The 20,367-nt window shown below is 31.1% G+C and overlaps 2 protein-coding genes across 3 annotated transcripts; one reads left to right on the top strand and one right to left on the bottom strand.

Annotated features, from left to right (window-relative positions):
- Window positions 1-8,840: 8,840 nt before the first annotated feature.
- LOC120084670 (S-protein homolog 1-like) lies at window positions 8,841-9,305 on the top strand. Its single transcript, XM_039040479.1, has one exon. The coding sequence runs from the start codon at window positions 8,841-8,843 to the stop codon at window positions 9,303-9,305; it is 465 nt and encodes a 154-aa protein (XP_038896407.1).
- Window positions 9,306-10,496: 1,191 nt separating this feature from the next.
- On the bottom strand, window positions 10,497-14,343 carry LOC120086520 (chloroplast envelope quinone oxidoreductase homolog). Of its 2 annotated transcripts, none has more exons than XM_090317341.1 (4): window positions 13,922-14,343; window positions 12,861-13,002; window positions 12,357-12,448; window positions 10,497-11,394 (listed from the first exon to the last, which is right to left on the bottom strand). In XM_090317341.1, exons 1-4 carry the CDS (start codon window positions 13,997-13,999, stop codon window positions 11,329-11,331), a joined length of 378 nt encoding a protein of 125 aa, XP_090173467.1. In that variant the 5' UTR covers window positions 14,000-14,343; the 3' UTR covers window positions 10,497-11,328. The 2 variants fall into 2 exon arrangements, with proteins under 2 accessions (XP_090173467.1, XP_090173466.1); XM_090317340.1 differs by having other exon boundaries at window positions 13,922-14,286.
- Between the last annotated feature and the right edge of the window lie 6,024 nt (window positions 14,344-20,367).

Genomic DNA, 20,367 nt, shown 5'->3' with positions numbered 1-20,367 from the left:
ATATATATTAATATCATTCTTATTTCAGCCTTAATTCATGCAGCTCAATCTTATTCTTATCTTAACCCAGCCTAATCTTATTTTTATCTCGTACTTAACCCAATGTAAAAAAAAAAAAAAAAAAATTAAAACTTTGATTTAAAAAAGAAAACCCAAGTCGACGTTCTTCTTCTCCTCAACTAATCGATCTTCAGCACTTCTCCTTCCTTCTTCTCCTCTGCACGCTGACCATTGCATCTCTCTATCACACCTTCACTTCTTCTAATTAATCTCTTGTCGATCGCACGATTCCACCATCCATCTGTTGGGATTGGTGTCCTAAATCTCTCTTGTATTCTTGTAGTTTGTAAATTTTGTATATACAAATTATTATGAATAAAATATTATTATTTTATGATCATACACTCAGTCCAATAAACAAAGATCCTAGGTTATTTTATGTAATTTAAACATGTATGTAGGGACATATAGGTGGATCATGTTTAAATTATAACCTAAATGAACTGTAGTAGATGGATAAGGTTGGGTACCTTATCCTTGTGACACTATGAATACAGCCCGCTTTGTAGATGTTACAAGTGTTGTAAAGTGCTACAAATGATCTGATCCTGATCATTCATGTGAAGACATGTGAGCGAGGGCATCCTATACAAAGAGTTTGTATAAGATTGGACCACGAAATGATTAGTCTGATTATATAACATTGTTAATAATAGAGACTTATATTTTACCAGGATGACCATAGGTGATATGACCTGAATCTTGAGTGATTTATGAACTCTTACCTATGAAGGCGGTCCTTTGATTTGTATGGGTGAAGGTGGCCAAGTCACTGACTCAATATGCCTACCATTTTGAGGATTTGTCTAATTGGGGAGCTAGGAACACAACTACACAAGACAAAATTCACTTCTTCCCTGATGTTGGGGTAATTGCTCCTTTAAGGGCTGATTCCAAGGCTTGAACTATGTGGCCACATCTTCTCTTGGCCCGAGAGGGATTTGGTCATAGTTGAACTATGACTTATTATTCATTAGAGGGATCAGTGGTACTTAAGGAGTTGGATGTAACTATGGGGATAAAACGATAATTTTGGCCTAACTGTCCTTACGAGCAATTTGTGAAGGGTCATCATACTGTTGACTAGTTATATCCATTTGACACATAAATATTATTGGGTTTTATGTCTTAAAACTCGTGGTTTGTAAACAATAAACTTATTTTGTTATCAATAAAGATGTTATTGAGGTTTTATTCAATAAAGTTGTTATTGAATGTATGAATTGCTCATTTCGTTTTAGAAAAAAATAAATCTAATAAACTAAAGATCCATGACTATTATATGACTACTTAAACTTTATGTGGAGACATAAGAGTGGATTAAGTTCAGTTAATAGCCAAAACGGTCTATGCTATATGAACAACGTTGGGTACCTTATTCTGATAACATTATCGGGTGCAGCCCACTCTGTAGTTATTATAATTTTTTTAAAATTTTGCAAACGAAGTGATCCTGATTTGTTCATGTATTGACAAGAGAAGCGGGGATGTTCTATGCAACGAGTTTGCTTAAGATCTGACCAAGAAATAAGTCACTCTTACTTTATAACATTGTTTACTATTTAAGACTGGCTATCTCAAAGCGACGACCTAGGTAACTTGACCTTAATCCCGACCTAACTATGAACTCCTGTTTATTCAGGATTATCCTTAGATTTGCATGGGTGAGGGTTGGCTCAACAGCGCCATCTCAATAAGCCTTCCATTTCAGGGGTAAGATCGAGTAAATAGCTGGTTACTTAGGGTAGAAGATGGAATTCGCTCCTACCTGCTTTTAGGGATAGTATAGAGGTTGTTCCCTTAAGTGTTGACTCTGAGTCTTGAATAAGAGGTCCCACCCTCTCATTGGCCCGAGAGGGACTCAGTTTAGTGATTGGATCACAAACCAATTTTCATTAGAGGATAAATGGGACTTAAGGTGCATGATGTAATTTCAGGGGTAAAACAGCTTTTGAGACAACTGTTATTACGAACAACCTATGAAGGGTTGACTTACTAATCATGGTTATATCCATGTGGATATAATATATCTACAGTGAGGGGAGTGCAACTACTGGGCTTTAGTGGAGTGACTCGATAGTTAATGAATGGTGGTTAATTAGATTAAAAAGTTTAGCCGGTTAATCTCAGATTGTTGAGCCCATGATCTATAGGTTCATGAGGTCCCCCTACAAGCTCATATCGGACTAAATCTTAGAATAGTATGACGAATGAATTTGAAGTGTTCAAATTCGGTTTTTGGAGCAAAGCGTTAAAAATATACGTTATATTTAACCTAATGTTTAATTGTGAATTAAACATAAAGAGAGAGAAAATAGGAGATATTTAAATAAGATTTAAATATCAAGATTATGAATAGGAATCCATATTAATTGTGATTATTGTTGGATTTAATATTAAATTAAATTAATTAAGTTGTTTAATTAATTATTTAATATTAATTTAATTTTAAAATTAATTATTAGAATTAATTTTGAAATTAAATGGAATTAGTAAAAATTGTATTATAAGTCAAATTAGTTGACCAGGTCAAAATTGCATCAAAAGTCTATATATTGACTTTTGACTTTGAGAGTCAAACTTTGACCTTTGACTAAGTTAGTGGAAAGATCCAATAATTGTGAGTGAGAAATGTCAACTTTTACATTGTTAAGTATTGTCTTTATTTGAAGACAATTGGCCCACTAATCCCACTTTGAGTTAGTGTTTTTTTAAGTGTCAAATTCTCATCAAACTTAAAGTTGCATGTTTTGCATGAAATGGAGATTTGAAGTTATGGGTTTAGATCTTATAGCTGATTCCTATGGCTACTATCTCGCATCCTTCTTCTTGATAATGATCTTGTTCTTCTTCTTGCTTCTTCATTTCAATTTTCTTCTTCTTCTTTCTTTGCTTCTTTTAGTTTGGGTTTTATTACTAACTGAGCTCTCTACTTACTAAACTGGGGGTTTCTTTGTTTCTCAATCTTTCCCTCTCTCAAATCGATTGTTACAGGAGGAACATTGGCATTGCACCTAACACTTTATAAAATTTTTGTGGAATGCTTAGGAAAACCACAATATTTTCCTTTCAACACTTAGATGAAAAAACAAGCTTGATATTGTTCTTAAAAAAAATCATTCAATTTGATTGATGTGTATATATCTCTATTTTTCTTCTTGATGTAGACAAGAAATATGGAAGAGGAAATGAAAAGAAAAATTATTGTGAATACATATAGATGTGCTTTTCCACTGGAGATGGATTTGGACAAGAAAAATCTTTCTAGGTATGGCCATTCTTCTTGTATATATGTTGTATCACTTTTGGTGTGTTATAAATTGGAGCACTTTTTGAAAAGCTATAATGCATCATTTGCAGTTCTGTTATGGATTTTATTTTGTTTACTAATTCTTCCAACTCATGTATCAATCAAGCATATCTATTGTAATTGGCCTGCTTTTAATAAAAAAATATATATATCGCAATTGAGCTACTTTTATTACACCACCATAGTTTTGTTTCTTTAAGTTTCGTTTGTTTATCTTATTTTTTTTGTAGCTTGACTTATGATTTTGTTTGTTAAAATTTCAGTTATTTTATTTTGTATCGTAGAGAATTAGTCACTTTTCATTTTTTTAATGAATAGTTTTGTGTACTTTTATTAAAAAAAGTTGAAGAAATTATAGCACTTTATTGGCTTTATAGAACATTGAGGCGCCTAGTTTGCTCCCACCAAAGAAGAGCATACCACAAATGCCTGAATTTCAAGTAATTTGTTTGAGCATGTATTGTTTTCATTTATTACGCTGATGTTTCTATAAGCGCCTTCGTGGATATTTTAATTATTTTGTACCATAATTTTATTGTTGTTAGCTTTTTATTTGATTGTTTTAGGTGTTGCATCTGAAGATATCATAGAGGGTCTTGCATCACACATATGATAGGAGCTATCATATTGTCTTGGGTAACATTTAGGTTATAAAGTCTCAGTTCAAACTCTTTGTAAGTTCTGTAAATTAGTTTATGACTCTTGAAAATTCTCATTCTGTAGTTGGAACCTGATTCAGAGTGTTCAAATTAAGAGTTAAGGTTATTTTTTGAGGTAAGAATTATCTCTGGAACGTTATTTCAATTTTGTTTTGAGGACGTGATTTGTGTTCCCTCTATTTCTTGGTGAATGATTTCTATTGAATTCTATGTTGATTCAAAATGGTGTAATTCATGTTGGAATTTCAACCAATTCATGAAAATTATTTGGGATGAGTTTTTCGGATGCTTCATTGTCTGCATATTGTTTGATACTTTCTTATAGGAAACGTGATTTTTGTTTTTGTAGTAATATATGCTGAAAATATTTTAGGACTGGTTTTATTTTATATTTCACTTGTTGGGTCTTGGCTTATGTAAGGCTTATTTCATGGTAGAAATTAAATTTTGATTTTCTTTTGTTAAAAAGATATGTGATGCCTACATATGCATTTTGAAGTTATTGGTATTGAACTTTGGAATAGGGATTTAATCCATATTTTAGTGGTTGATCTTTTCTTTTAAGTACCTGAAAACTTAAGGTGAGAGGTTGTTTGGATTTCATGTAAATTATACGGACACTATTAGGAGAAGACTAAGATCATGGTTAAAAAAAAAAAGTTGATTTGGTACTTGTTGTGTGATTAAAGTATGCTTTTTAAGCATTTTTTTAGTGTTTAAAGTATGTTTGGAGCTTAATTGTGTGATTGACGTTTGATTTGGAGTTTAGTGTGATTAAAGTATACTTTTAAACTTTTGTTGATTGAGGAGTTTGAAAAAATGACATTTAGTTGTTATGTTTCTTTGTGTTAGTATTAAGTTTTATTATGTTGATGGATTTTGGGATTTTTTTCATTATTACTTTCGAGTGTAAGATAGATGTCATTTCATTCGTGTGAGTTTGAGACTTGTAAAAGAAGAATATAGTATATGGAGATATGGCAGAAGCTTTTTAACATATATATTGTATCAAAATTGGTTCAACGATCTTGAAGATGAGATTAGAATTGCCAAGGTATTGATTGCATTTAAGGAATTGGGTATTTCATGATCTGGTTCTTTCTCTTTTTAAAATTTTTGTCACGCCTACTGAATTTCTGATGGATTTTGAGTATCAATGTGATATGGACTTAGAGTTTCTCTTTTAGGCATGACTTTAAAGTTGGTACCTTCCGTTTCCAATATTTTTGGACATCAACCAGCTGTTGGGGATGTCCTAAAAACTCGCCGTTCGTAATTCTGTTAAACATTCTATTTATCAATAAGATATTATTGAGTTTTTTATTCAATAAAGTAGATGATATTGCATTCTATTAGAAAATCAAATAAACAAATCTATGACTATAGTATGAATATTTTAACTTTATATAGTGACATAAATAGGATCAAGTTATAGTGTATAAGTATATGGATGAACTTGGGTATCTCATCCTAGTAACACTATTGGATACGGTCCATTTTATATGCTGATACAAATGATGTGATCCATATATCATTCATGTAGAAACATGTGAGTAGGGGCATCCTATGCAATGAGTTTGCATAAAGACTGGACCTCGAAATAGTCACTTTTCTTTATGACTATTTACTGTTAAAACTAACTATTTCATACTAAAATAACCTAGGATAACTCGATCTTAATCCTGGGTTAACTATGAATTCTTGTTTATTTGAGATTATCCTTTGATCTACATAAGTGAGAGTAGTCTAAATACACTGCTCAATAAACCTCTCATTTGGGGATAAGACTGGATAGATAGCTGGGGACATAGCCTTGCAAGATGAAATTCACTCTTACCTGTCTTAAAGTTAGCAGATAAGTTGTTCTCTTAAGTTCTGATTCCTAGTCTTGAACAACAGGAGCCCGCTCTCTCGTGGTAGAGAGGGACATGATTCATTAGTGATATTATGAATCAGTTGTTCAATAGAGGATTAGTGGGAGCTTAAGGAACTAGATGCATTTACAGGGGTAAAACGGTAATTGTGACCTAGCTGTAAATACGAACGACCTGGATCGACTTACCGATTATGGTTAAAATGGACAGAAATATAACTACAGTGAGGAGAGTGCAACTATCGAGCTATACTGGTATGCCTTGATAGTTAACGAATAGTAATTAATTTGGTTTTAAATAATTTAACCAATTAATTACAAATCTTTGGAGCTCATGATCTATAGGTCCATTAGGTCCCTCTACTAGCTCATGAATTGGATTAAAAAATTGAGTATGTTTGGATGAAATTAGGGTTGTGAATTTGAAACGTTCAAATTCAATTTTTAGGGTTTCAACCAATTGTATTTGATATAATTGAAACTTTTAATTTTATTGAAAATTGAACAAAATTGGAGAATCAATTAATATTTAAATATTAATAATATGAAATTGAATCATATTGGTGGAATTCGTGTTTTACTAATTTAATATTAAAATATTAAATTAATGATTTGTTAATTTAATTAAAAGGTTTAATTAAAATTAAAATTTATTTTATTTGAATTAATTATTTTGAATTAATTTTACAAAACTAATTCATTTAAATGAAATTGTTTTATTTAAAAATAAATTCATTTTGAATTGAGTTAGTGGATTTTTCCAACATTTTTTTGGGAAAAATCCACTAACCTCATATTGGGTGAAAAAACACCCAGTTCCACTCACTACTTGCATGATGAGATTTTGAGAGAGATTAGAACTTTTATGCAAAAAGTTGTCTGCACCCTTGGTAAACCTTTGACAGCCCACTTAATATCATCCAAAATTGAGCTCAATTAGAGTGTTTCCACCACACATTCCTTTTTGAGTTTAGTAGAGAAGACCTTGGTGGTAGTCTACTTGAAGTTTCAAGCTCAGATAAGTGGAGATCCAACCAAATTCGTGGAGAATTCTACAAAGGTATAGTACTATTCAAACCCTCTAATGAACTTTACTTATATAGCATGTTTAAAAACTCATATTAAATTTAGTTAGAGTGCTTATTGATTCTAGATTCTTCTGTTGCATGTTATATTACTCCTTCACCAGCAAGATTCGAAGATTTCTCAAGCGTTTGATGGTTGTGTCGTTTGGACGAATGGTTGGAAGACGTTGGATGTCATTGGATTGGTGATTCACTTTGGCAAATCCATGACCAACTTGACGAGATAATCAAAGACCATCAAGCCTTCGATACTAGTTTTAATATATATTTTTTTTTTCTTGATTTGGTTTATGGTAGTGTTTAAACATTACTCTTTGTAATAATCATTCATCAAATTTCATATGGTGGAGAAGAACTTGATTTTCTTTGTTGTTAAACTGGTGGGAATTTAGTTTTCTTTATTGTTGACATAAAATTGTGAATATATATTATTTGTTTATATGGTTGACAAGATTGAAAATGCCATTTATTTGGTTGATGAATATTGTTTATCTTATATATATCAATGTGATTATTGGACCTCAAAACAGGAGCAATTATATAGGTAATTTCTAATAGTATATTTTTTTTTTAAAAAAAACACATACAAACTTGACAAGCAAAACATATCAAGTATTCATTAAGTTATCAGTTTTTGAATGTCAAGAAGAAATTACATTTGACAAGTAAAAACCGTCAAGTTGTAAAAACATTGATCCATAATAAATGTCCTAACACTTAAAATAAGTCAACAAATCTCATATGTTTGACAGATATAACATATCAAGTAAATTACAACTTGACGCTTTCAGCTAGTAAAAAAAAATTTCTTATTATTGACACTGAATTATTTGACATTTTTAAAAACGTCAAGTAACACTGATACCTGACTACAAAAAATCGTCAAGTAATATAGTTTTTGTGGTAGTGGAATCACTTCAAACTCTTATTTATGCATAGGGATATTGTATAAATAATTTGATGTGTTTGAATATTTTTTAACTTTTAGGTATAGATTAATAAATAACATGATATGATTTATTTCATTAAAAAGGTTTAAGAATTTTTCAAGAGAAATTATCCATTTAAAGTAGTATTCATAATTAGGAATCAACTATTTGAATAAAAATTCATAGTGAATAATTAACTATCTAGCTAAAAAAAGTACTTCAGAAATTATTTCATTAATTTCTTTCTAAAACAAATTAAATAGGTAAAAATTTCAGTTACCGATAAGTTATGCTCATTACATGGCATGCGAAAGACAAGTAATTTAATTCTTTTCTACTTTTCTTATTACCTTGACGAGGAATATAACATATTTTTATAGAAACTCCTATGGTGAGATAAACATATTTTAAACTTAACGGCTTTTGAATTAATCGTTGATTTATTTTGAGACGTTTGTAAAATGCATTTATTTTCGTTCATTGATTCTAACCTTTTATTATGCGATTTTTTTTCTCTCTTTTCAAATACATGAAGCACGACTTAATTTAGACATACATACACTACTATTAAGTGTACAATTTAAATATCAGGATGTAACAATAAAGAAAAAGATAACTGATAATAAAAACATTACAAAAATTTCCAAATATACCAACAAATTTATTACATGGTTTCATACAAAATTGAATCATATTCATGATCATCCTAACTTATTTCCTTTCTTGCAAAATCATAAATAGAACAAAATTACCAAGTAAGGAATGTAGATTACTATTGTCACAAATTGCATATCAAGTAACTTATTTTCCTTCTAAAGGATAAATGAATTTGCACATATATATATTGAATGATATCATTTAGCAAAATCATATAAATTCACCAAAAAAAAAAAAAAAAAAAAAGAGTTAGGGTAAAGAACAAAAATGGGTTCAAGTTATATGAGAATGGTTTCTTCACTTGTATTATTGGGTTTGGTATTGATTCAACAACCATTATTGTTTGCAAAGGGAGATCCAGTTCCACTACCACTCCAAAAGTGGCATGTTCATGTGGTTAATGGGCTAAAGAATGCCACTTTGTTTGTGCATTGTAAGTCTAAAGATGATGATTTGGGACCCCAACACCTAGTTAGCAATGGAGCTGAATTCCAATGGAGTTTTAAGATCAACATTTGGAGAACCACTTTGTATTGGTGCTCACTACACAAGCCAAATGCTGATGTTTCATTTGATGCATTTTGGGTTGAGAGGAGACATATTTGGCTCCATTATAGGTGCATGAATCAAAATTGCTTCTGGATGGCTAAAGATGATGGAATTTACTTGAGAAATAATCCTGATGCTGTTGATGAATTTGTTCATAAATGGGATGAAGCTAGACAAGTTTGATGAATTGTTCAATTTATACCTCTAAATTTTGGGAGTTGTATCAAATAAAACTTTCGTAAGTATATTAATTTACATTCTCTTCTAGATTTTGTTGGACCAATATCATGTAAAGTTTATAATTTGTATAGATTTCTTTAAATATGGTTTAACAAAATAGACGATTTTCAAAGAAAATTATGTGTATGAGTTTGAATTGATTCATTTACGAAAGTTCGATAGTTTATTGATACAGTTATAAGTTTCGGACGAGATTTTTCTAAATGAAACATAAAGAAAATTGTAAATCGATATATTTACAGAAATTTAAGGTTTAAATTGATATGATTATTAATTTAGAGTTTAAATTGATACAACCTTAAAATTTTTCAATTTTATTTTATGTTAAATCTTAATCTTGTCAAATTTTTTAGTTTTGAAATAATTTGGATATCTCCAACATGAATTTTGTGTGCTAGCTAGCTAGTTTGAGGTGATCTCATAGTTCTAAAAGTACTTTAGTTTATTATATAGAGTGAGAGGTCCCAATTATAAATGAAAAGAGTAACACATCTATTTCACGAAGATTTTTTTTTCCTACTAAATGACCTTTGAACTTCATGGGATCTGATGTCATTTCAAATAACATGGAATTTCATTTCCAAATCAAACAATTTGATGATAAGAAGAGCAATTCATATATCTTATAAATTAAAAATGTGAGGTATCTTGATTTTTTCAATGTGACATCCTTAACACCAGACATGTCTTCATGGGTAAAAAGAACATTAAACCCCACTGTAATCATTGGTTCTCTTTTAAAAAAAATTATAATAGTTGTTAAGGTACTTACAATCTTTTCACACCTAATCGATGGTGGTCATGGGTTGAAGTGTTCAGAAAAACCGATGATTCTAAGAATCTGATCAACCTATTTCAATCCTTATGGTTTGGGTTGGATTTTCAACTTATTGAGATTGGGTGGAATTCAAAAAAATGAAACTTTATAAATTGTATTGGTTCATGGGTTCACTTAAAATTAGATTGGATTGAACCAAATCAACCCGACTTTCTTATTAAATTTCTATAACATTTTGTTTTTCTATTGTACAATTGTATATGCATATATTTTTTTAATCTTATTTATTCAAAACCCTTTTTCAATCCTTTACTCTCCTAACAAATCTGATAAATCTTTAAGTCTGTGGAATGTAATTTATTGAAATTAATCTACAAATCTTAATTCAATATTTCAAAATAAATAAAAATATGTTTTACAAGTTATAATAATACATTAATTTCTATTAAAGCAAAAAAATTAAATAGATGACCTAAAGAATCGAGAACCAATCCGATTCAAGTATTTCATGGTTGAGTTGGATTTAATAATTCAATGAAAAGATTAATATCAATTTATTCACCTATGGCTCCACAATGATTTTACCAGTGGCATGGCCATCCATGCTCTTTGCCCAAGCCTCCTCAGCCTTACTCAAAGGATGTCTTGAATCAATCACACTCTTCAGCTTCCCTTCCTTGATCAAATTCACAACATACCTCAGGTTCTCACTCTTGAAAGACATCCACCACAATGGCACCAACCTCTTCTTAGAAAATGTAAGTTTCTTAAAGGCGAAAGTCAGCATCGTAGCGGCATTTTCGGGAGTAATGTCAATCACCTTACCGTTGGAGCTCAAATTAGGCTCAAATACAGACCAAGGAATCCCTGTTGTACAATGGATCACTGCATCATACTTCCTACCTGATGGACTCTTCAGAGCTGCCCCTTCTGAGGTTCTGTAGTCTATGACCTCATCTGCGCCCAAGCTCTTAACAAACTCGACGTTTCGGGCGCCACAAGTAGCGGTTACATGTGCGTTTCCTAGCTTTGCTAGCTGAACGGCGTAATGGCCGACGCCACCAGAGGCAGCAGTGATGAGAATGTTTGATTGAGGGCTATTTCTATCAAGCTTGATCCCAGCAGCTTGGATTAAAGCTTGATGTGCTGTCAATGCCGCGGTGGGCAGGGCAGCACTATCAGCTGCGGTCACTTCGGCGGCCTATAAACTGTTGTAGCTTCCTTTGCTATAACACATTCAGCAAGTCCACCATTCTGTCATTGCCATACAAGAAAAAATGTAAAGATGAACACTTACCAATCACATGAATCAGTGATATAATTCTTGAGCATTAGAACGTTCTCCATGTGGATTAATAAGAGATTGGTTAGGACTCATCCATATACCAAATATTAAGCATGTGGAAGAGAGATGTTTTGAAGGCTAAATCTACCAAGTGGTCCTTAAGCTTTTACATCATTTTCAATTTAGTCCTTAATTTTTTAAAATTCTGGATTTTACCCCAAACGTATGTAAACAACTCAATTAGGTTATTCCATAAAAGAATGGTTAAATTTTGTCAACAAAAAGTTGGTGTATCATTAAATTGTTGTTTTATTAACATATTCAAAACATGGGTGCTACTTGACTCATGAGTCAAATTCAAACCGTCTATCAATATAATCTGACCCCTCTCATTAAGAAAGATTCATTTCTCTTACCTCTTCAATCTCATTTAGGAGAGCTAACGAAGATTTTGAGACAGAAAGAAAACAAAAATATATTCTCAAATTTAAAGGTGTGAAAAAAAGAACGGCAATGAATACATGGGAACATATCTTTGGTTAATAATCCCGAAGTCTCCAAATTAGGTTAGGCTTTATGATATATATATGTTAAATCATTAATTGATCCAAAAGCTTAAGTTGATGGATGACGGTAAATTTAATATTATATCAATACTCTAACACTCTCAACCAATTGTGAGCTTGAAATATGTTGAAAACTCAACAAGTGAAAATCAATATTAATTGGGAAACAAACGAGACATTGCAAGAATTTGAACACAACAGGACCTCCTAGACTTTCCGCTTCGATACCATGTTAAATTACGATTGACCCAAAAACTTTTGTACAGTTTGATACTTATCAGCAAAGTCATGATTTCCTTTTGGGACCCTGCTTATGGTTAAGCTAGATTATTATTAACTGTGGAAAAGGGTGAGTAAATACTTACAGCATGGTTAAGAAATGTCACAACTCTGTCCCCAACTTTTAAGCTTTTCACCCCTGCTCCAACCTCTAAGACTTCTCCAGCCACATCTGTACCTGTTTCAAATTCATCACCAAGATTTTTGGTCTGTTAATGTCTTGGTTTTCATAAGAAAGGTATTAACAATGGTTTCACTCTCACCTCATTCCAAACTTACTTATTCAACTAGTTAACATCAATCTTCTAACCACCTTTATATTTTTACAAACAGGAAAGAAGAATATTTTTTTTCATTTTTCAAAAAAATAAATAGCTAACTATACAAGTTTTTTCCTTGGTCCATTAAAAAACGATATAAATTTGAGGTACTTCTCTCTCGTACATCCAACGGTTTAACTTTCGGCTACATTATGGTAACCTCATTGAATAATTTCTCATATTAATGTTACCAACTCAAACTTAGTATTTTGCACTTAAACAAATGTAACATAACAAGCTTTCAAGTCGAGTTGAGAATTCAGGACACACATGGAATATGAGGAAAGCTGCGAGGATAAAATGGACGTATGACTCCATTCTGACTTTTCCAATCAAATGGATTCAGACTAACTGCTTCTACTTTCAGCAAAACCTCATCATCTTTAGGTCTTGGAATGGGAACTTCTGCATGCTGCAGGAAACATAGAACATACACATGTGAACAACAAATCATAAGATTCATAACATAAATAATCGATATTATTACATGGGTGGGAGATTAGACAATCAATTTTGAGATGGTAATATGTGTCTTATCCACTTAGTTAACTTTCAATTGGTTCAACTTCCTCAACTTGACGAAGGGCCGTTTCGATACTAAATACATGTTTTAATCCCTAATGTTGGGGTGATACTCAATTCGGTCCCTAATCTTTTAAAAGTTCAAGTTTCACCTCTTACTTAACGAATTGTTTTCAATTAACAAGTTCTTTCAAATCATCTAGGGGTGTTTGGCTCAAAAAATTGGAGTTGAGAGGGTAGAGTTGTGAACTACTAAAAAACATCAATTTTTATGCTCATTACACTGTTGGTTCTACTACTTCATAACTCTCTACATTTCACAACTCCCCAAACTTCACAACTTCACAACTTCACTCTTTACCCAATGGGGTGTTTGGCACCAACATGAGTTCGGTGGAGTTTGATTAAATAATATCAACTCCTTGTTTTGTCCATCAACTTCATAACAAACTGTTAAATAACTCCACCTACCAACTTCAACGATGCTCGTCTTTATATATATATAAGGAAAAAAAAAAGTAAGCATCCCAACTTCAGATCTCCAGGTTAAACTCTACACTCTAAACACAAATATTCTCCAGACTAAACCACTTTTACACTTCAAACACATATCATTTAACTTCCAAACTAACTCTCCTGATTAAACTACTTCAAACATAATAACTCAATTCAACTAGTCAAACGCCCCATAATAATGAAGTAAAGACCCATAAACAACTTGCAATTTCATAAAGTAAATTTCGATATTTAAGTGACACAAAATGAGTAAAGAGCAAGAGAGAGAAGACATGAAAATGAAGAAAAGAAACCTTGAGAGCAGCCGATCCGCCGCCATAGGCTTCATACAGAACTGCCTTCATAAGCCTGGAAGTGGTGGAAGCCGCCATAGCCCAATTCTTACCAATACTTTCCTTTGAGAATGAGAAGCTTAACTACTGCTATTCTCTGCTTTCCAAATTTCAGGAATGAGCTAAACCATTTATGTAGTTGCCTTTGATTTCTTCTCTCTTTTTCTCTGCGTGTCTCTGTATTTGGGTTGAATTGAATATTCAAATTTCAACGTACAGCCATAACCGCCGGCCTTTTGGAAAAATCATCACTCCAATAATCTCTTGGGGTTTCTTTTTCTTTTTCTTTTTCTTCAAGAAACTGAACTTTCATCGAGTGATCGAGCAACAGCCACATGGGCTACAAACAATTATGTTTCTGTGAACCTAAACATTTTTTGGTTGAATGAAACAGTACCTCGGAATTTCTATATAAACTTCAATTAACCACGACGGTGTTAGAGCAAGAAATTAGTTATTATAGTGCTGGATTATTGTAGTTAGATTATAATAGTTGGAGTGTAAATTATTTTAGTTTAGATTCTAATAGTATGTATTTGAAGTATAAATTATTTTAGTTTGAAAATAAAATATTAAACACTATAACAAAGAATAAAAAGGATGATGAATGTAAAATAGTAAAAATTATAACAAATAATAATTCTTAGTAAATAAGGGTTTTGAAATAGAGTTGATTGTAGCTTATTAAGAAATATAAAATAATATTTACTGTAGCAAAAAGTGGTTATTATAGTATTAGGATAATTCCTACCCAAAACACATTTTAAATGGTAAAAAATTTCGACAATTATCTCTATGATAGTCAATAATATTAATAATCGATGACAACATATAATTTTCTATACTAAGGACTAAGATTTATAGTTCAAATCCTCAAGAACAATCGTTTTCATGGCAAATTTTAAAACAATGTTGAAGTTTAGGGTTACAATGTAATTTTTAAAGTCTTGCATCTAGGATTATGATCGGGATTTTTCTACGAATTACCTAAAATTTTTTACAAAAATAAAATTTGACAAACTTTTTCAAAATAAAACTTTCTAACCAATTTCTTTAGAATTTAGCCTCTAGGATTATAATCCGGATTTTTCTACGAATAACCTAAATTTTTTTATAAAAATAAAATTTGACAAACTTTTTCTTGAAAAAGTTTTCTAACCAATTTTTCAGAGAAAAAAAAGGAAGAAAATGAATTACTAAAAAGAAAAAGATTGAAAAGGTAATAAATCCTTATTTTGAAAATTTGGGTCCAATATCATATTGGCCTTATTTTTTAGGCCATTCTATCAAATAATCGATTTTAATTAAGACCTACTTCAAAGTTGGAGAGTATTTTATATAATTTAACCAAAGTTTCAAATTTCGAGTTGACTACTCTTGTGGGCAAGGCATGAGCTCCCTCATTGTGGTTCTATTTGATTCTTTAAAAGTCCTTGTGCTTACAGGGTGTTAAAATTGGATATTTCAATAGAGATTGAGTTCGACAAAAAAGGTAAATTGACATTCTCATTAAATGATAAAAATAATTGAGAAAGTGTTTTAAAAATCCTAAGAAAATATCACTAATTTTTTTTTAGAAGTTGTGTATTACAATATTTGTTTAAATTTAAAGGTTTCTTGGATTGTCTCTACATTTACCTTATCTGACAAAGAGATGTTTTCTGAAAATATTGTTTCTGCAAAATATTTTTCTTATGTAGAAAATCTTGGTTGTTGTATATTTGCAAATCTTTTGCCTTCTTTGACGCTTTTCTTTTTCTTTTTTTGGAAGTTAGAGTTGCTCATTTGAGTGTCTGTTGTGCATATTTAATGGCTTTCAGTCTCTTGAGTTAGGTTGGCCGTTTTTACAAAAGATATCAAGATTCGTTATCTTGTGAATTATTTATACTACAAATGTGGTGTCAATCTTTGAAGGCGTTGAAGATTGTATTACTGTAAGGTTGGAGACATACACCAAGCTATTTGTGTACTTCATCAATGGACTTTGAGAAGGGCTAAAGTTGAGCGAAGTCTAAACAAAATGAGTGAAGTGGTCTTTGATCGAGAGGGAAAGATAAAGATCCAGTGAGAGAGAATCTTAGGAGAGCTTAAGTTTAGTCGAGAAGGAGGCTCAATCTTAGAGGGAGCCTAAGAAGTTCTTCATTCATATTACTACTTAGGGGGAGCCTAAGTTACTAAGAGAGAGGGAGTCTCAAATTTTGGGGGAGCCTAGGTGAATGGTTGAGTGATTAAGCTCTACAGAAGTCACTATAATCTTATTGTCATTATAGATAAGAACTATGTTGTAATTTCTTGTCATATATATTAGTGAAGTTATTTTTTTTAGGCACACTGTCCCCGATGTAGGTGGTATTCACCAAACTAGGTTACCAATCTTTGGTGTTCTTTTTATCTGGTATTCATGTCTGTTTCATGTTCTGTAGAATGCTATAGCATTATTTGTAACGGCTTTTGATATGCATTAGGTACTTTCATATTATTTTCTTTCATTCTTTCTTTCTTTCCTTCCTTTTTTTCTTTTGTTTTTGTTTTTGTTTAACATCATGAATGTATAAGTGGTGATTCCAACCTTTATCTCTTAATCAAGAATACACTTTTAAGGGGAGCTTCATATCCTCTTGGTGATTGCAAATACCCATAAGGCTGATTCCATTATTTATATCTTGGATTTTTAGCCCTTCATTGTATGATTTTCAGTTTTCAAGTTGATTCCCCATGTTTATAGGCTATTAGTGGTAGATAACGTCATTAAAGTTTAACTGTATACTCTTTTTAAGATGTTTTAGCATATGTATGAATTGACTTTCCAAGTTCTAATTTAGAAAATAAGTCGTTTTCACAAGATTTATAGTGTTTGGTGATAGCACTTGAAAAGTATTGTTCTAGGATTTATAATTTGATGTAAATCCAACAATTGATCCATTATATGTACTCAAAATAGTTATCGCAAGAAGTAAGGCAAAGAAGATTCAAAAGATTTTCATATTACATATCTTCACAAGCTAGCTAATACACAAGAAGAGAAAAAAAAAATGTAGCCCAAATTTATGCTCAATGAGTCTGGAAGATAATGAAGTGAGGATGACAGAGGAAAAGTCGTATAGTTTAGAAGCTAGCACAAAGAACAAAAAACCTGTGCATAAATTATGAAAGAAGTGTCGTCAAGGAGTGCACTATGTTGGAATTCATTATATCAAACCTTATTAAACGTGCACATCAAGGTTGTGTTCTTCTAGAGAAAATATTTAAGACAAAGCATAGTTTTGTACTTTGATTTTCGAATTGAAGTACAATTGAATTTCAATTTCCTAGGTCTTATTTTTCTACATTTTTCATTTATTAGTTTTTTAATAACTCTTAGCCTTTACAATGGCAAGTAATGTTCTTGAAAATTAAGATCAATGATATCAAAACCTTGTGTTTCTTCAACTCCTTAGTGTTGCTTTTTTTCAACGTTTTACTTTAGATTTGATGATTAAATCGATTTATTGAACTATGTTAGTGTAGTGTAATTGATTGATATTATCATAAGACAGCAGTGTGGTTGGTTGATTTTATTATTGGGGTGTATGTCCTACAGCCTCGTAGTTTTATGTTAGCTTGATTAATGGTTGATTAGTTTTATATTACTTGTACAATAATCCATTAACCTAAGATCCAAGGTTATCTGATGTAACTTAAATATGTATGTGGAGACATATAGGTGGACCATGTTTAAGTGATAAATTAAATGGTTTGTAGTATATGGATAAAGTTGGGTGTCTTATCCTGGTAACAATACTGATACGACCCGCTTTGTAGTTGTTACAATTGTTGTAAAGTACTACAAATGATCTGATCCTAATCATTCTTGTGGAGACATGTGAACGAAGATATCTTATACAAACGAGTTAGTATAAAGACCGGACCACAAAATGTTCAGTCTCTCTTTATAACATCATTGCTAGAAGAGACTTACATTTCACCAGGATGACCATAGGTGACTTGACCTTAATCCTAAGTGAGTTGTGAACTTCTACCTATGAGGGCGATCCTTTGATTTGTACAGGTGGGAGTAACCAGATTCGCTGACTCAATAAATCTACCATTTTGGGGATTCATCCTGATTGGGGAGTTGGAAACACAGCTACACAAGAAGGAATTAAGGAATTCATTCCTTCCCTATAGTTAAGGTAAAAAGATAAATTGTTCCCTTGATGACTGATTTTGGGGCTTGAACAATGATACGCCTCACTCTTTCCTGACCCGAGAGGGGATCGGTCATAGTTGGACTATGATTAATTGCTCATTAGAGGGACTAGTGGTATTTAAGGAGTTAGATGTTACGACAAAGGTAAAACAGTAATTTGACCCAACTATACTTATGGACAATTTGTGAAGGGTCAACACACTGTTGATTGGTTATATCCAATAGACATAGAAATATATCTATAGTGCGAAAAGTTCAGCTGTCAGTCTTTAATGGAGAGACCGGTAGGTAATGGATGTTGATTAATTTGATTAAAATAGTTTAATCAATTAATCTCGTATCCATGGAGTTTCAATCTATAGGTTCATAAGATCCACTCTTTAGCTCAATGAGGATGGATGAGAATTCAAATTAATTTTGGTTTAATATGAATTGTTCAAATTAATTAAAGGGAAGTAATTGTATAAGATATAGTTAAATAATGTAAATTGATACATTATATAATTTTATAAGAGAAATAAATATTTGAATATGATTCATATAAAAACTATATTTTAAAGTTTAATGTGAATATGATTCATATTAAATTTATATAGTTTTATGGAATAAATAAATATTTGAATATGATTCAAATATTAATTACATGAATATTATTCATATAGGAACTATATGTTAAATTTAATATGAATACAATTCATATTAAATTTATATATTTTATTGAGTGGTGTTATAATTTGAATATGATTCAATTATTATTTATATGGATGTGATTCATATAAAAACTATATGTTAAAAGTAATATGAATTTGATTCATATTAATACCTTAGGTTATTTGAGAGAATAATAAACTATAGTTTATGTTACATGTGATATATATTAATTATATGTTATATTGTGATATAACATATAGTTAAAATATATATTAAATTCAAATTTAGAATTTGAATTTAATTCTTTGAAATATAATTAAATAAAGGGGAGGGTCCCTCATCCCTTAATCGTAAAAAAAAAAAAAAAAAAAAGCTGGAGAGAGAAACTATTCTCTTTCTCATGGTTTCTTCCTGCTTTATGCGTTTTTGCAGAAGAGTTTTTTGGCACATAATTTTTTCTCTCAATCATTTACTTCCCTCTTCCCAAAATTGAGTGCAAACTCACACCTCTGCACGATTCTTGTCCTTGAGAATAATGGGAAAAGCCTCGTGGTAGTGCTCGGTTGCAATGTTTGTGAGAAAAGATGACACGATTTGAAGAGGAACATGAAGAATTGGTCTTCAACGGGTATGTGATTGCTTAATCCCTCTTCTCCATTTTCACAATAGTAACATGCTTGAATTAATAATGTTTATCAATAGTTTTCACTACTCTGTTTTTTTTATATGTTTTGTAAAATGAATTAAAGATTGATGCATTCAATTGCTTCCGCTGTGGGGAATATTAATCCCTTCAATTGGTACCTGAACCATCTTGAATCTCTAAATTTCATTTTTGGAACTTTAATTTGGAGTTTTGGTGGGTGCATGATGTATGAGATTCATATTCACATATGAATGAGATTCATATTCAAATGCATTGGTTCATTTTTAAATTTCTTTACTGAATTATAACGGATAATAGATTGCATATAGTCGATTCATATATTTTATATAATTCAAAGTTATGTTTTTTCTCTAAAATTTTTAATTACCGATGTAAGTCAAAAATTTTATGAATATATTATGTCGAAAATTTTATCAACACATAATAGTGGTGTAATTTTGTCTTTTAATTTGGAAAATTTTTTCAAAAGAATTGCTGCAATTTCATAATGTGTTCATGAATAAACTTTGTAGCAATTACTAATTACATAACATATGATGCGCCTAGATAAAAACATGACAAAACATATTGTAAGTTGGAGTCATGGGAAGCTAAATGACCTAAAAAGTTAAGTATCATCAAGATTCCAAGAAAATTATAATGACTAGAGCTAATGAGGAAAAAGTTTCCTAATTAGTTTGGAATGTCAATTGTTGAGAGATTTTGGAAAATGTCTCAAAAAGAAGAAAAATGAGAACAAGTAAGTCTAATTTACTAAGTTCATGGTGGAGAATACAGATTCACCACCTTGATAGATGAATAATGATTCACTATCAAAATTTTCTTCATGACAATTAGATTGTAAATCTTGGCGAATACTTATTTAAATAGAATAGTTCTACTAATTGGCAATAGGATGCT

Source organism: Benincasa hispida, chromosome 9 (genome assembly GCF_027475165.1).
Source record: "Benincasa hispida cultivar pf3 chromosome 9, pf3_genome.v1.1, whole genome shotgun sequence".
In the NCBI taxonomy this organism is placed as follows: domain Eukaryota; kingdom Viridiplantae; phylum Streptophyta; class Magnoliopsida; order Cucurbitales; family Cucurbitaceae; genus Benincasa; species Benincasa hispida.
This window is presented reverse-complemented; position numbering and strand designations above follow the sequence as displayed.

Bases quoted from the DNA above. Each gene is read 5' to 3' on its own strand.
- LOC120084670 (XM_039040479.1), top strand. From the start codon at position 8,841: ATGGGTTCAAGTTATATGAGAATGGTTTCTTCACTTGTATTATTGGGT.
- LOC120086520 (XM_090317341.1), bottom strand. From the start codon at position 13,999: ATGGCGGCTTCCACCACTTCCAGGCTTATGAAGGCAGTTCTGTATGAA. The intron at 12,449-12,860 runs GTGTGTCCTGAA...AATTTGAAACAG, and splicing joins CAGCTTTCCTCATATTCCAT to GTACAGATGTGGCTGGAGAA. The intron at 11,395-12,356 runs GTAAGTATTTAC...TGGCAATGACAG, and splicing joins TGACATTTCTTAACCATGCT to AATGGTGGACTTGCTGAATG.